The sequence below is a fragment of the Ochlerotatus camptorhynchus genome, unplaced genomic scaffold (genome assembly GCF_037179485.1).
Source record: "Ochlerotatus camptorhynchus isolate MF236.1 unplaced genomic scaffold, CSIRO-AGI_Acam_v1.1 ptg000008l, whole genome shotgun sequence".
In the NCBI taxonomy this organism is placed as follows: Eukaryota; Metazoa; Arthropoda; class Insecta; order Diptera; family Culicidae; genus Ochlerotatus; species Ochlerotatus camptorhynchus.
The window spans coordinates 2,730,672-2,748,149 of NW_027040500.1; the positions used below are offsets into that span (position 1 = coordinate 2,730,672).

The 17,478-nt window shown below is 38.0% G+C and overlaps 1 protein-coding gene across 1 annotated transcript in view; it reads left to right on the forward strand.

The window, feature by feature from the left end:
* meru overlaps nucleotides 1–17,478 on the forward strand; it is a 51,298-nt gene that overhangs the window by 17,784 nt on the left and 16,036 nt on the right. The window contains exon 2 of the mRNA XM_065218120.1: nucleotides 14,113–14,433. Within this exon, the coding sequence (XP_065074192.1) occupies nucleotides 14,113–14,433 (321 nt within the window). The remainder of the gene's footprint in view (nucleotides 1–14,112; nucleotides 14,434–17,478) is intronic.

Genomic DNA, 17,478 nt, shown 5'->3' on the forward strand with positions numbered 1-17,478 from the left:
AGAGTTTAAACAAAAGTAAATTCCTTGAAAAGTGGATAGGTCCTGACTAGAACCAAAACTCCCTTGTGATATCAGAATCTAAAAAAAAAAACAAGATCAATGACAGAGAAACCGATTGCCCCATTGACCACATCTGGTGATGTTTTCCCAAGTAACATTACAAGTTTTATCGAGGTTTTAAAGCATGCTACAAGTCTAAATCATGGTCTCCAGAACCCTTATAAAACTAAAATTGTTACTTGGGTTGGCAACCCCCGAAGAAGTGACCTTCCTGATTAGAACCAAATCCCATAATGCTACACATCAAAATACATCCGAGTTGAAAAACATGATCAGTGACAGCCAAATTGAGTGCCCAGGACCATATTGGCCACATCCACACGTGTTCCGGGTACCTCCGAAAAAGTGGTCAATTCCTGACTAGGGCTTATATCCATCATGCGACACATCAAATCACATTCGCCAAAACGCATCATGCGACACATCACATTACAATAGATTTAAAAATATATATTAAAGATAGTCAAACCGAGTGCCCAGTACCACATTGGCCACATCCAGTCATTAGTGCTGGGACTTTAATCCGGATTGAGTCCAGTAACGCCTGAAAGATTACCTTTTCGTGGTGCGTTACTGGCATAAACCACCGAAGCCTAGTCCGAACTACTTCAAACTAGGGTAACAGGACTGTTGATATAATCAAAGTAACACATCCTAGCCCTTTTCACTTATTTATGAAAAAATTAGTTAGGTAGTTATTTTCATCTACGTGAGTTATAATTTTTTATTCGCTGTTCTCTAGTTTGAAGTGGTTAAGACTAGGATTCTGATGCATGGACATTATCAATTTTATTGCTTGATTTTATTACAAAAGAATCCGTTTTTGAATTACAGAGGGGCGCACTTTTGGAGGGTGTTTCACCACTCCGAAGGATATAAAGAGCGGGACTCGGATTCTTGCGACAAAGGCAAGTATGACAAATGTATCAAAACCGAATACTTCATCATTTCTCAATAGTGATGGAGTAATACGACATGCAATAAACTAAGGACACGGGGTATACCACAATAGATCAAATAACTGGTCGCAGAGGATTTATGTCCCGAATAGAGGAAAAAAGCGAAGTGGGCTTTTATTCGCGAAAAATCGGGAATTGAAATCATTTTATACACAAGTAGTAGTGCCCTGATCTCAAATCAGTCCGGAATTGTTGAATAAAAAAATAAAGAAATAAAAGAAGCTCAGTGCTAGAAATATATTTGTTATTATTTTATCAAAATTCATTACAATATCCGATAATATTTGGAAATCTGGATATCCTGTAATTTGCTGTCCGGATATCTGGTGGATCCAGATTTTGGATACCTGCTGGATTTCCGAGTACTCCCAGCACTATTATTGAGTTTTCTACACTAGACTGACCACATCAACCCCCGAGGGAGTGGTCAGTTTCAAACTAGAACCAAAACCCATCGTGCTTGAGCTTGAGCTTAAGTTTGAATGACCTCACATATCTTAGTTAGTTGCTACTCCATGATTGACAAAGCCACACCCAACCGGGGGATGCAAGATTTTCTTATAATAAATCGATTTCATATGCTTTTTCTGCTGAACTGGAATTGGAGAGAATCGTGGCAAGTGCTTCCTTGAATAGTCGAAAGCTTAGATAGAACACGTCTGCAAGGTCAACTTATATTATTCGCTACGGAAAATGATAGGACATTAACATTTCCTGCAAGTTGCTTCTTTACGTGAAAAGGAAGTTTGCATGTATGAATGTTTGCATGCATAGATGTTTACATCACCAGTTAAATTCAGATTTTTTTTTTCTGTGCATACCTAATAGCCTATTACAGCCTTGTTACACACCGCAAGTTACCCCTTTTGATGGTACCAAACACATACCATATTGGAAAGGGTTTAAAGTTTGGGTCATTTGCTGCATTAGAAGTGCTTAAATATTAATATGTACAAGCTCATGGAGCTAAAAAAAAATGGTCATGATTGTGGATCTTTGGAAAAAATGAGATATCAAGGCAATTTGTTAAAACTCTGGTGCTTGTTATTTAATATTTTTGAGAGGTTTCGGTCTTCGGAAAAATACAAGATGGACTTAAATAGATAAATTCAACAAATCCCGGATATACAAAATTGTTCCAGTCTTGAGATTGGAAAAAGTCACGAGTTAGGATAAGAAATAAAAATTGATAAAGTTTCAAAGAAATAACTGACATTGATAATCAAGATCGAGATATAGGGTAAATGGCCCACATTTAGGTCCAATAAGCATCCATCAATTTTGTTTATAATCATATCTCAACATATACCTAATCGACCTGCAGACGAAACTCTACTGATAATATGCGAGCTAACATAAGTTTATCATTTCCTTTACAATTGGATTCGGTAAGGAATTATAAAACATACCATTATCACTTGAAACTTTTCAGAAAACAAATATGGATGTGAATTCGTCCCCTCGATCAGCTTTCTTTATTTGAGTAGTAATTTCACCGTTCTATAAAACTGAAACTTGTTCCTCAATGCCAAGCAAACGCAGATTAGCTAGTGACATGGCAGCTAGAACACCGAATGAAATAGAAATTAAGCATCAGTTTTTCACTTAGAAAAAGAACGTGAAAAGTACTCAATTCGTCCCATAAGTTATTTGTTTACGGATCACCAATTTAATTGAACAGTGAACTTTTATTAGCTTGAGAGCATAGGCCTAGTTAAACGTCCCATAACCCTATGTATTTAAAAAAGAAGGATATCTGGCTAAAATTATTATCCGGACTACTTTTGCATAATACGGTTTGCGTGTGTCACGACCCACAGACTGAGAAACGCTATTATAGCATATTTTTTGCTTCTCAAAATCTCCTCAACTGATCTGTCCTTGCTTTTCTCAACTTAAAGATATAACTGCGCTTACAATAGCTGCTTTTTGTTGGTCAGGCTTAATTACAGCGAGCAATTTTATTGGATCCACTTTTCGTGAATAATTGTAAACTGCGTTTGTTTTGCTCATAATTATCAATATACGAAATCGCAACAGCTTTAAATTGATACCTACGCTGCTACGCTCGCACGAGCCACACAGATTCTATATTGCCATCATCAATTTAAGCAAATAAGTTAACCATCATCAGCGTGGTAGCTTGTAAGCGCATCGGAGACTGTACACACGAGTGGCAAGAAGAAGAAATTACTTTCCCATCATTAATTTATCTGAAATTACCCTTGCACAGGTGGCGAAACGCATTCACACGAAAAACAAAAACGAGACGCATCTCATCCACGTGGTTCGTTGAGTTTGAAATTGGTTTGATTTTGACCAATTCAATACCGTCCGCCGAGGGCCAAACCGTCACGTCCTCGAATTGTATAACCCACCTTGGCTCCCAAGCTCTACCTAATTCAAAGTACAAACATTCAAATCGTCTTCTTCTTCTTTTCGATTTCTCATAGCTCCTATTGATGTAACTAATTTCGATCGATTTCAATTGTGCGCAGGCTTTTAATTAAACGCTTCATATGAGAATGATTGGAAAATTGCCTGTGTATTTTCTGGGCCAAAAATTTGCATACAGCAACAATTGCCACTGTGCGCTACTGGCTGGTAGTGCAATATGATACGGCTATCATGGAAAAATGTGTGTAACAGGGTAATTGTTGGTGCATCTGATGGTTATTTTCTTTTTCTTGAGCTCTCTTAATTGCTGCTGCTGAGCTGCACTTGGGAACCATGCAAATATTTCATAATTTCACTAGATTTGATTTCACGGTTTTCTCGCACCGAGCAGCATATTTTCTCTGGAAATTGTTTGTTTGCGAAAAAGATGGAAAAGGCCGGAGAATGAAAATCGCGAGAAAAAGAGACTGTTTGCAAACCAGTAGCGAGTGAGATTACACACCTTTCAATTATCTCGTATTGCTACGCTCGCGCCATTGTCGACGACGGTGTACGTAATCGAAGGCGGGTGGCAGCCGGTAGGTCTTTGGGGTTCGATGCCATTGTCCGACGCTGTGCACCGCTAGTCAAATCGTCGTCGCGTCGCTCAAGTCACCGTCGAGTTCGTCATCGGCGAGGAGCCGCACTTCGGTTTCGGTTTTCATGAACAGTAGAAAAGCAGGTGAAATATTTTGGGTCTTTGTAAGATCGCAGTCAGGTGTTTATGGTATGTGATAGCACTACCGAAGATTTAATTTGTTACGATTTTATGCTAGGGAAAGGAATTGTTGCTTTACGATGGGAGAACTGGGTGTAGTACAATAACGTTGTTAAGCGGTTATTATCAGTTGTGTAACAGATGTAACTGGATTTGCAAATTAAATCCGTAGCTACTGGTTGTGACTTAATATTTATTTATTTGTGGGACAAACAAAACAACCATAAAATTATGCATTTTATCTTTCCAGAGCGATTTAAATTATAGTTCCAAGCAGAAAAAGGCCATTTTTAAATCGAAGCGAACAATTAGAAAGCTATGTTTTTTTTTAATAAAACAGATGGGTATATTTGGCCTACGATTGTTAATATTCATTTCCGGTAAAAGCTGTGAACTTCGACTAATGCTGCGGTACGTTTCCATGAGTTCAGCCGGTTTCTGTTTGTACATTTCTTCCTTCCATTCAACCATATTTAATTTTATTGTGATTATTGTGGTTGCGAAGATGTCATGAAAAATTTAAGATTATATTTTCATTTACTATATAGGTACCATGAACAAGAAAGACACGTGTCTCAGTCTCAGAGGTGGTAAGACTTTTTATGGGAGAAACATGTCATGTCTTTTTATCCTGATATAATTTCTATGACATTTACCACCTCTGGCTCAGCTTGGTAGAGTTTCTCGTAGACATCCACATTTATCAGAATTTCTCGCCACACCTAGGATCAGCTTGCGACCTACCAGTTGGAGTTGAAAATTTAGATTTATTTTATTATTGGCCCAATTTTGTGAAAGCTCAATAAAAATATGTTGAAATAAAAGTTATTCTTATTCAGGAGCTCAGTCGGTTCGGCGATTCCCGAACCGGTCTATGATTTTTTTGGATTGGAAAATTTCTTGACTTCCCTAATCACACAGTAGTGGAGGATTAAGTCCCCCCAGGTTATTTCCATGACGATGCGTTGAACATTATATGAACTCTGCACTAACTATTGACTACCTGTTAATGTCTAAAATGCTTTTCAGTGCGTATAGATAATAATTATTGACCCTTCCAACAGGTATGCCATACGGATGAACAAATTGATTATTTATTTATATAGATTGTTTTTTGGAAAAAAAAAAATAGAAGATAGTAAGATGCAAAGCACACATAATCGATCGAACAAGCTTGTGTGTGAGAAATTTTATGAATAAATATATGGCAAACGGTGGGATTTGAACACAAAAATCTCAATTCCACCAATTATTCAAAAAATATTAGAACAGAATTTTTATAGATTTTTTTTTAAACTAAAATTTCCCACAACTTTTCTATTTTCCCACTACTTTGTATCAGCAGTTATTTTAATTGAAAGAAGAAAAAAGATATCATGCTTCGATTTATTTAAAAATTCCAATGGTCAAATACCAGCACAAATTGAACAATTATGCAAAGATTTATGGAAATCGGGGAAGGTCGATTCTGATCGATTCACGATTTGGAGCAAAAATGCTCCCTAATGGTATTTAACAGGACTCTGGAGTAAACTTTGACATACCACTAATTTTAAATCCATATTCTTCAATAATGCCTCTAACTCTAACCGGACTCTGCCCTGGTTCTTAAAATAAATATCAAATAGTAAAGTCCCAATCTAGTGGACGGAATTAGTTAGCATTCATGCCTCTCACTCTAAAGGTCACGAGTTCAAAAGTCATCCCCGGACAAGTCACGAATTACATTTTATAATGTGACTATAATACATAAAAATATCAATATTTTATTTTCTAAATCTGTGATATTGAATCTTTTTTTTTTCTTCGAAATCAACAAACTTTCCATCGTCTAGGTCATGCCTTTTTTTAATTTCCTGATCGAGGATTGTTTGACCAAGACCCAGTGGTGGCACGAGTCCTGGAGTTTAACATTTTTTCCTTAACATTTGATACTTTTTGCGATAACCATTTTGACGACACACAACAAACTGGCAAGCGGCAAAAATGTCATGACATTTCTTAACTGTTTTCTGCCAGCGACAGAACATTTTCGCACAAAGAAGTAGACAAGACCGGCGGCGCGCGCGACATAAATTTATGTCGTGTAGAATTTTGCTGATTTCTGGCTAATTACTGCATTTATTTGATGTTTATTGCATGGAATTAAAAGATAAGAATGAAGACTGACCACTCATAAGCATTGATGTTAAAATTATGCGTAAATAAGGGAGTTGGTAATTTACTGTCACACGCAAGCCTGCAGCTAAAATTTTATTACAATAAACTGTTAGGAAAAATCAGGCTGCGAGATTTTATTTATTCTCTATCTCCGCTGTTCGCTTGGAATGTAGTTATAAACGGCCGCCCGTGTGCTGTTGTTTTGTTTCGCTCTGGACGATGGTTTTTCAAAAAATGTACTGTTACCACCTCTGACCAAGACACGGATATTTTTAAAAGCCACAGAATCTAAAAAATATAGCAAGATCTGGGATTCTGAAAATGTTTCAATACCCGCGAAAAATTGTTAAATCTGTGATTTTTACAATTTATTGAACTCCTTGAAGAAGCTGATTACTTTGGATACATAACATGCACTACACAGCAAAAAATTAATTTTAATATCACATCAATGTGGATGCACTTCAATCGTGTCGAAAATATGGTGTAATATTACTTGCCAAAAAGGACAAAATTATCATTAATACAGTGCATGGACTGACATTACGTTGCTTTTACTGCATTTGTTTATTTGTATGACCATAAAAATTACATGAGATATGCAACATGACTGAAGTGCATCCTCTTGGATGTAATATTAAAATTAATTTTTTACTGTGTAACAAGGCATTATGATTTTTTGCTTTAGAAATAAATACCTTTAAAACATTTACTACTATAGCTCTCAGATGCTATTTTTGTAATTTATCCATAAATATTCAAAATTCATTTTAAAAAATCTGGCTATTTTTGAAATCAGCTAATTAGGAGTGAAGTTGATCACGCCACCTTAGATATGAGCTCTATGGCCTATTATTCTAAAAGTGGTGAATGATTCAAACAAAAACAAAATTTTCCGTTGTTCAATAATGCATTTTGCGATTTATTTCATGTAAAAAAAAAAATCAGATTGACCCCGCCCACGGTTGCTGCTCTGTTATTACCAGATCAGCTGCAATTACACAGAGAACCAACAGATGATGTTTGGGACTAACATTCATCCTCAATGTATAAGAACTGGAGATCTAATATTTAGCAATACCAGCGCCGGCCGTGTCCGAATGCAGGTCAACTAGGAAATGGGAAGGAATGTGTTGACGTGGTACTCGCTGTGAAGGAAACCGAGAAATCCTCTGCGCTTTCACGAGAAATCACTGGGATGTTGGAATGTGGGGAGAGGTTGCACGCACACGCAGGGATCGTTTTTTGGTAGAACGATTATAATACACAAACACACACACACACACACGCGCGCGCACTCATCCAATTTCTATTTTTAAGATCAGGACCCACACTGTGGTGGTAAGTGATGCGATCGGTGTTAAAGAAGAATTTGTTTTCATTAAAATCTAGTGGGTATACAGAATAAGGCAAAGTGAAAAATTGCAAGGAAGGGGACGGCGCCTGGGATTGAACTCCCGACCTTCTGCTTAGTAAGCAGAAACGGTAACCACTGAGCTACCGAGCCTCGTCATGCGATTTATTTCATGTAAAACAATTAATGTGATTTCAAATATTAAGAGGAAAAATATTTCAAGTAGGCAGATCAACTTTAAACCTTCACAGAGTGAAAGCTGGCAAACGAGCTGACCAGCAAAAGAAATACCAATTACACGGTGTTACACAACAAAAATAACTTTTAAAGTGACCTATTGCATGTTGTTAGTCTAGTCGAGCACACCATAAAATCAAATTTGAAATTGTTCTAACACTCCCAAAAATTAAAGTTATTGATAAAAAAAAAACTCGATTTTGGGTAAGTGGCCTCATACTATCATGAGTAACTTTAATCATTTTTCAACCGATTTTCGATTTTTTTTATTAAGCAAAAATTAAGAACTTTGGAAATATATACACATTTGAGGTGCTTTTTTTTCTGAAATTCTTTGATATTTTCTAATTAAATAGGATTTGCATACAAATAAAGTGGATTTTTCTAACTTTAGACGCCATTAGGATGACCAAACCTTGACCACTTTGAAGCTTTTTTTTAGTTGAAGTATACAATGTATAAAAACACAATTTTCAAAGTTGTGTTGCTGAGTGGCGTTGCAAACGTCCCTTTTGAAAAAGTACTCGAGAATTTCCTATTTGAGAAATATCGAACAATAAATTTATTTAGGGGAAATGGCTCTAATGTTGGCCTATGGATTGAACCCATCGCTAAAAATCTGCTATTTATCAATTTTATCTAGATGAACGCGTTGTTGGGACAGTACTAATGGGTATTTTTGGTCGCTATTGAAAATTTAGTCGATTGCTGAATGTATGTATGGGCCCAAATTAGGGGCATTTAGGCCGACATTACATCCATTTCCCCTATTTTTTGATATACTGTAAAACTGATCGTAACAAAACCCTAATAAATGGGTACCATACACTAACGATATCATAGCTATCTGGCACTGAGAAACTTGCCGTGGAGTGATCCTGACAATTTGCCGCCGTATCCTGATAGATGCCGACTGTTGTGCTTAGACACACTGGAACAACGACGGAAAGTACAGCAATCATTGCTTATTGCTAAGCTGTTGAATGGTGAAACTGATGCCCCCGACCTGCTTGCGATGTTGAACTTTCGTGTGCCGAGCAGATCTCTTCGGAATACAACGCTACTGCAACCAAATTTTCACCGAACCATGTTTGGGAACAACGAACCAATCTCAGCGTGTATTCGTGCGTTTACGGCTGTCGAAGAGTTTTTCGAGTTCAATGAACCAACCGAACGTTTTGCAAATCGGATTAGGTCTGTGTTAAATTAGCTCTAATATATTCATTAAGACTAAATTGTCAGATGAATTATTTTAAATACAAATACAAATAGATGGTACGACCATACCACATAAAGTTGGGATGATATCCCGAATTAGTGGTTAGGCGCTTCTTATGGTTATTGTTTATGCGGGAAGACTTTAAGCAGCAACATATTATTTTTTTCTCAAAATTTTGACATGTAGAAGCAAAGTTTGAGCGATATAAGTGATTTTTGAAATTCTTTCATAATAATTCCCATACGCATTTGAAACCATTTTGTGACCTCAAAACCTTCATCAATCTTTACCAATTTTTGCACAGGTTCATATTTTTGGGCAATAATACGAACTGGATGGTGGCCTACCAGAAATGTATCACTTTTTTTCAATGAAGCACCCTAGTGATCGTCACATTTATATTAGATTGAAATGTGATGTTTTCTGAACAGAAATGACTGCAAGTGGTCAGGATCGAAAAAAAGAGATAATATTGGTTTCAAACACTTTGTACCGGGTGCTGCAAAATATCCTGGCTTTTGGGACTTGTGTACTATCGATGCAAACTATCTAAAACATTTAATTTTCATCGTGAAAATTTCTTCAATATACTTATGATGATCACCTACTGCCAACAAAACAGGTCTTTTTCAAGTAAATGTTTACAAAATGATGTACATATAAAGATGTATAAGTCTAACTTTCTTTGCTAGTTAAAGGAGATATGTTGACAAAAATGACCGGGAATGATAGGGATGAAAACAATAACTAATTTGTTATATCCAATGTAGGCTTTGTTACTATAACTTAGACCCTAAAAATTTCCATTAAAATAAGATATATCCACCGTTCCCACTTGCCCCGGTGTACCTTACCTCATGCGCCCTCAGAGGAAATAAACCAGTGCTGATTTATTACCAGATTTCAGGGCCCATGTTGATTTCAACCGGTATATAGCGGTTGGTCTAACGTGTGCCTTGTACTCTGTCAGGCAAGTGATTTTCGCCTGTAATCAAAATGATATTAGCATAATAGACCACGTATAATGAAGCATACGGGGGCTCCACTTCGTGAACACGTACCGGGGCGTACCCATTTTCCAGAATGGGAGCTTCGGCACATGTTGTTATTGTTTCCGTTCTGTTTTTTCACTATACTTTCATGCAAATAACCTCAGCACGAGAAACTAATTAAAAATGGTGATTAAAAGCCTCCGATAAGACCCAAACACAATGCCGAGAAGTCGGTATGCTGCTTTCTTCGAGTCTTTTTCTACCGCGTGACGCGTAAATCCTTTCACAGTACCTAGTGCCTGAGTTCAAATTGTTTTTCAAAGTAAAGCCTTGCCTTGCTCCGATTTTCTTCATGAAGGAACACTCAGAAAATCATTCTATTATATCCCACTAGAAGGTAGCAGCAGAAGCACGAGTCACGGTAAAATGTCAAAACGTGGGCGGTCTGTTAGGTCGTCCCATTATTCATGCAGGAATTACAGGTATAGGCACTACACAGTACTGGATAAAAAAAGCTCTTGAACTCAGTGTACATAAAGCGTCACCGTATGACCATGCACCAAAGAAATTAATTGTGAAAAAATCCATTTTACCATAATATGAGTGTAATCAATTTAATAGCACTCGGGTAATTCAACATGAAACGTGCTACAGAACTGCTAGAGAGAAGGGAGTTGAGGGCAGTGCCAGTATTAGACACGCAATTGGGCTTTATTTTGGAATTGGAGTTACCGGTGACGGTAGTACATTATGTGGAAAGCATTATCGTACCTTTTCCGCTAAATGATTTTGCTTTTCAATTCAAAAGGATGCTTCCAATCGACAAATCGATCAATCCAGTCTCATGACTCGATATTGGTGTATAGTGTTGATTTTTTTTGCAGTGAATATCGGCCTCGTGACTGTGAGGCTACCGCAATAGAGTCTTGACAAACATAGACAATAACATTTCAAAAGGGTGATCCCTACTACCAGCCGATCGGTCTCATCTTTGATCCATTTCCCAAATTATATACGTCTAAAGCCTGTCAGCGTAAAATTTCGGACACTTTTCTTTTAGTGTACAGGTTTGAAATATTTCACGAATCCCTGAAAAGTTTCACTTAAAAACAGCCAATCCGCCAAACTGTCCAGAACTTCGCCTAATAGAAAAGTACTTGCTCTGGTTAAGCGGATACTATTCGAAACAAAGAGGAAAGCTAATGGCATCAATGATTTCAAAAGTAGATGAAGGCACGTCGCCATTAAGGTATCTGAGGATACTGTATGGAACCTAATGGCGGGTATCCTACAGAAAGTTCGAGAATTTTACAGACAAAAGAATTAAGATTCGAATAAGCTACGTTTGCTATCGATATAAGTCTGTGATGCGGCCCACCATTTTGAAGTGTTTTTGTTTACCCTCAATGAATCATCGAAACGCATGAGTAGTATCAAAACAAAAAAATTACAAAACGAAAAAACGATGAAATCATTAAACTCCGGGCCAAACTTTATCGGCAAAATAACCATAAAAAATCAAAATGTTCTCAAAACGCTGAAATGGCTCCGGAAAACCCTCAAAATACTATTTAAAACGCCAAAATAACCTTCAAAACTTCAATACACTAAAATTTGTCACATATATACCTTTATTTATTTTATTTTATTTATTTGTACAGGCTCAATCGAATAAACTTTACTGAGCCAAGCTATTATTAGTTTTATACATATTTGATGTCTTAAATCTAGAGTTAAAGGAATTGGACCGATTAGTCACGGTCGTTTCGAGGTTAGTGGAGATTTACAATTGTATGGATGGGGAGAGAGAGTACGAGATTTGAAATATGAATTACGATACACTATTCTCAAAATATAAACTTATTCCTATTCAACCTGATACAAGCAGTTAAACAATTCTTACAAAAGCAAACATAAAAAAAAACCCACACACACAAAATACAAACCAAACATAAAGTTAATCAAACTACAACCTAAGGTTAATATTCTTCAAGAAAACATATACGAGTTCTTTAAACTTCAGATCGTGTCTAGCAAAATATCCCAAACTGGAACATTAGGTTGTCTACCTCGAGCCCGAAGGGAATCGTATAGCTCAGATCTGACTCCACGATGCCCAGCACAAGACCAAATAATGTGATCTGCATCATGGTAACCTTGTCTACATACACAGAGATTGCTGCCCACATCCCAACAAGGAACAAGTGAGCGTTTAACTTAATGGCCACATATGTAATCGCTAAGTAATATAATAATATAATATAATAAAAATTCAATAAAATGGTCTGGATAGCATTAAAACGCTAAAATGACCTTACAACTATTAAAACAGCCTGACAACTCTTATGATAATCTTGAAAACGACAACACACAATTATCTGGAATGGTCAACATGATGATAACAATCCTATCATAAGTCAAAATGTCCTACACGGCAGATGAGGCTAACTCAAAATCGAATAAAGAGGGGGTTATTTTTGAGTGATGATTCCCTTATTTCCACCACTACGTTTAAGGCCCAGCCGAGTTGACTTTCCAAAGAAATAAAAACCAATAGGCAGCTCAATTTGAATTATCATAATTTATGATCAAATTGCCTGAATTTCTGCCCATAGATTGAGAAACCTTGTAATAGAGTATCATTGTACTTGCTATACAAAAATCATGCAATGGGAAGTTTCAACTTTCTTTGAATAATTAAATTTATTCATGCCATCAATCCATTCATTAGCACATTAACCGTACTACAGCTATGCACGTAATAACTCAAGAGACTTCAATTCTTCATCTTGCCTCCAATCATAGCCCGTCATTGCATCGAAAGTGCACTGGATCACGTCATCGAATTTTTAATTCATCTTAAAATTCATTGTAGCCACAATTCAATACAGAAATTGAGGCTTTTAAGATATCAGGAAATGGATTAGGTCCATCGAACCGCCTTCCTTTGTGCACAAGCGACGAACCCAAGCAAACCAAAACAGACAGCAGTAAGGTACCTACATAATCAACTCGCCGCCTCTGCCTGCGCACGGTTCGGTGGTGATCTATTGAACAATGTTAGGAGAAGCGAGAGTAGCGCTTCAATCAGCTAGTAGCCGCGTAATTATGTTGCTTATCTTTTGTTCAATGAGTGTTGTAGTGCAATTGATTTATTTACTACATACATTCGGTGTTCGTTAGAGGTCTTTTGAGGGGATTTCCACTTCCACTTATGTATTTGTTGGGTGCTGGGAGGTTGTGAATTGATAATGAATGAAAGTTTACCATTCCGGGCGGCATACTGTACTACTAAAAACCCTGGTCCAAGTGGTGGTTAACAAATGGTGGAAGTGACTATGACTCACCAAAGTGGAAGTGAAGCAAAAAGAGGCATTTTCCGCTCTAGTTAATCTATGGATCAGTAGGTGTAGGTGTCGGTGTGGTACACGTGTGAAAATGTATACGCATTAAGTGGCATATGAAAGCATAGGTACAACCGATGAGGATTAATCGATGAGTGGTGTTTTCCAATCACTTGAAGGCAATTAATCAAGGTCATACCATGGTGCGTCCGTTAGAACGTAATCAACTGAAGATATATGTTAAGTAATATCGAAAGTAGCAAACATTGCGCAAAATCTATCAATTCAACAACTTATTCATAAGCCATTTTACACATATCATTCATACCTACATGACAAGAAACATTTCAAAATATTTAAAAGTATGATCCAACCTAGTTTGTGAAAACTAATTGCTAAGGCAACGTTTTCTATAAAACAAAAAATCCGCATTGAAGTAAATCCAATCGCAACTCACCTCAATCGTCCCTCAATTTCTGACAAGCAATAACAGACACTATAAATCACGCCGACAACGCTAACGTCCTTACAATTGTTCTTTCTTTACGTAAAGCTACTGGAGAAAGGAAAAAATACTTTCTCCGTGACTGCAACATTCTATTGATTAAATATTCTTTCCCTTCTCCCCCGTAGATGCGCCGCAAAATGGCGCCACAAAACTCTACGCTAATTCACGGAAACGCTGAAGCAACCCCAACCGTCTCCGCCGACGAAGAACTGAGCAGCTATAGCCCAATCCTACCGACGGCAAGGGCGAGTCGTCGACGCCGTGCGTCACCCGATGGCGGTGCTGATGTTTCGCTCCCACCGCCTCCGCCACCGCCGAACGTCACGAAATCGATTGCCTCCTTCGGCCGGTATGGCTCCAGGCCGGAAGCGCAGACCTCTTTCTCCCGAGGGAAAAGCGGAACCCACTCCGAGGGCATCGAAAAGGGTGCGGTGAAACGCGACTCGGTATGTAATAAATCGCAACCCGCTTTCCGTAACTATAGTTTTAGAATCCAGCACCGTAATTTCACCGTTGTTTATCAGCAGTCGGCACGAAAGCCTCAAGTTTCCGATTGCTAAATTATCCATAGTTGCTATTTAAATTTTAAGAATACCCGGGCGAAAGGAAAAGGCACAAGAATGTTTTTTAACACTGCAATCTTGGAATTACCCAACCAACTATCCCCGCCACTCTTTTCCTGCATACGGTCAAAGAAATCAGCAGCAGGAAAACCTAGAATCGAAAATGGGTGGATTCCACCCCATGGTTCACTGTTTGATCGATGAAAGCATAAATAAAACGGATATAAATAAAAACCGATTCACCTTGCGAACGCGATAGAGAGTTGTGTATTTTCACCCCCCGATTCCTATTGAACCCTTGAACCGTTTGACATTCCTGGTTCTACCAAAAACATCATCATACCAGACAAGCGCCAGTTGGACGACTATCGTTTATTTTCCCTCCGTGAAATTAGGGACATCAACCAACCACCTCACAAATCGCTATAAATATGTCATTGTCACTTTCGCTGTCCCGTGAATGTTCCGAGCCAAACAAACGAAGTTCCCTCCATCGACCGTGGAATGATTTCACTTTTAATCGCTCCAAAAACCTCAGCTGATAATGAAATTTGATTCCCGCTCTTTCCACCTCATGGTCACGGGTGTGTACATAATCTGCACCTATTGTTGGGGAATCTCGCTCTTTCTACTCCCAGATATTTAGAGCCATACAGCAAGCAACAGTGATGTAGCTGGGATTAAGCTAAGGGTTCCTATGGTTTGGCCTGCCTTGCTCTCTTGCATATCAAATTGTTTGTATTTTTGGGTGTATATGGGGCCAGTAGACCGAAGGCCACTAGGCCTAAAATGATTAGACCGATCTGGTCATTAGGCTGAATTTTGAAAAGTGATAGATTGAACTCAGAATGATCTCTGAAACAATCTTCAACACTCTGGGGCTTTTCGAATTTTCCAAGATCTCTGTCCAATTTCAAGTCATTTGGTATAATAGTTAAAAGGTTACAGCTTTATGCGTGTGTCATTTTTATCGAATGCACCCTCTAATTGCCTAGTTTGTAGTCCAGTGTTGAAATATTTCAATGGCATATGACAACTAACGTGCAACATTTCCCGATTCTAATTGACGAAAATTGATGCGACGCAACGTACGTTGCTTTGCTTCGTCAATACGCTTTCATAGATAAAGTAGTCCTGTAAATTGTTTGTTACACGTTGAGATTGTCGCAGACTGTTATTTTTCTTCAATGAGCAACATGTTTTTCCTCATAGTTGTGGTTGTCGTTTGTTTTACTTACTGGATATCTAACGACGAAAACAGTGATTCCATGTATCTTTTTTTTTCCTTTTGGTTTGTTTTTTCCGCCGATCTTGTTTTCCGTGCTGAGCACCAATGCTACCGACGTGCCAGGAAGGCAGCTCCCACACCTGGACCCTACCTATCGACCCATCAACTCATGAACCGGGGACCAACGGCTTTACTTCCCATCCGAAGGAAGGCGTGATCAGAGATGTTATGCCTCAGAACATCCCGGCGGCGCCGACTGGGATTGAACCCAGGCCTACTGGGATGAGAGGTTATCACGCTTACCACTACACCACCGGCGCCGTTCCCTTGTATCTTTCTTCATCAAAGGAAGAGGCTAAAAATTTTTTTGGCCATAGCGCAGGAGTACTGCAGGATCACCGGCTATAAATATTACTGTGTCATTGACCCCGACAGTGGTTCTGTATATTTCCATTCTGGGAATTTGATGATACGCTTCTGGACGAAGGATGGTAAAAAAAGCTTATTGGATCACGCAAATGCTGTGAATATCAAAATGTCCAGATTGAAAATTCACATTTCGAGAGTAACAAGCAAACTCTGAACAATAATCGCAGTCGATGAGAAGCACAAGCTGGTATCCTTGGTCAGTATGAACTCAACGAGGAATATTCTAATAAAAAATAATCTAATAATCCTGATAAAACAAAATGATAATTTTAAATAATAACCATATGTTGTATTCCTTACAAAAGTCCAAAAATAACTCGTCTTTCCAGGATCTAAAAACCATCGTTCACTACGTCATAGCAACATACCTGGCGAATACTTTCATGTTATTTAATACTTCGTTTGGACTTTGTTCATGTGGGAACTCTTTATTATTATTAGCATTATTACAATCCTTCTATATAATTCTAATCCTAATAACGAAAGTGTTCTGATTGCAAATTGGTGATTAATAGCGACGCCGGTGGTGTAGTGGTAAGCGTGATTGTCTCTCATCCCAAAGGACCTGGGTTTGATACCAGTCGGTGCCGTCGGGATTTTCTGAGGTATAAAATCTCTGATCATGCCTGGGGAGTAAAGCCGTTGGTTCCCGGTCCATGAGTTGATGGGTCGATAGGTAGGGTCCAGGTGTGAGAGCTGCCTCCCTGGCGTCAGTAGCATTGGTACTAAGTATGGGAAAACAAGATCGACGAAAAACAAATCAAGGAAAAAAAATGGTGATTAATAGCCGATGGAAATCGAGTACCAGGGAGACGACTTCAGCACCTGGCAACCAAGAGAGTTCAATTTTGATCTCCAATTAAAATACATTTCACCTAAAAATAATAGTTGAAATATCAAGATGGTTTTAGGAAAACCATTCAGATCAATTACTTATCGGAAAGCGTTTGTACTCGCTTTTTCAATTCTATGTTGTATTGTTTCTGGTTTCAGTAACAACATTTCAACCCAAACAATGCATAAGGGTTTATCTAAATTGATCGATTCTCTTCATCGATTTTTTCTTTCGTTACTAACTTGGCTACAAAAACGCCTATGGCTGTGTTTGTCGAATTAGTGGCTAGATAATTGCGGAAACCAAAAAAAATCATCGAGAGAATCAATCAATGTAGTTAGGACCTATTGCATTGATCATGTTGATTTGTTTGTTGGTTTGTTGGAACAAACCAGTATTATAAAAATGCAGGATGAGTGTCCAAAACGAAAACCGT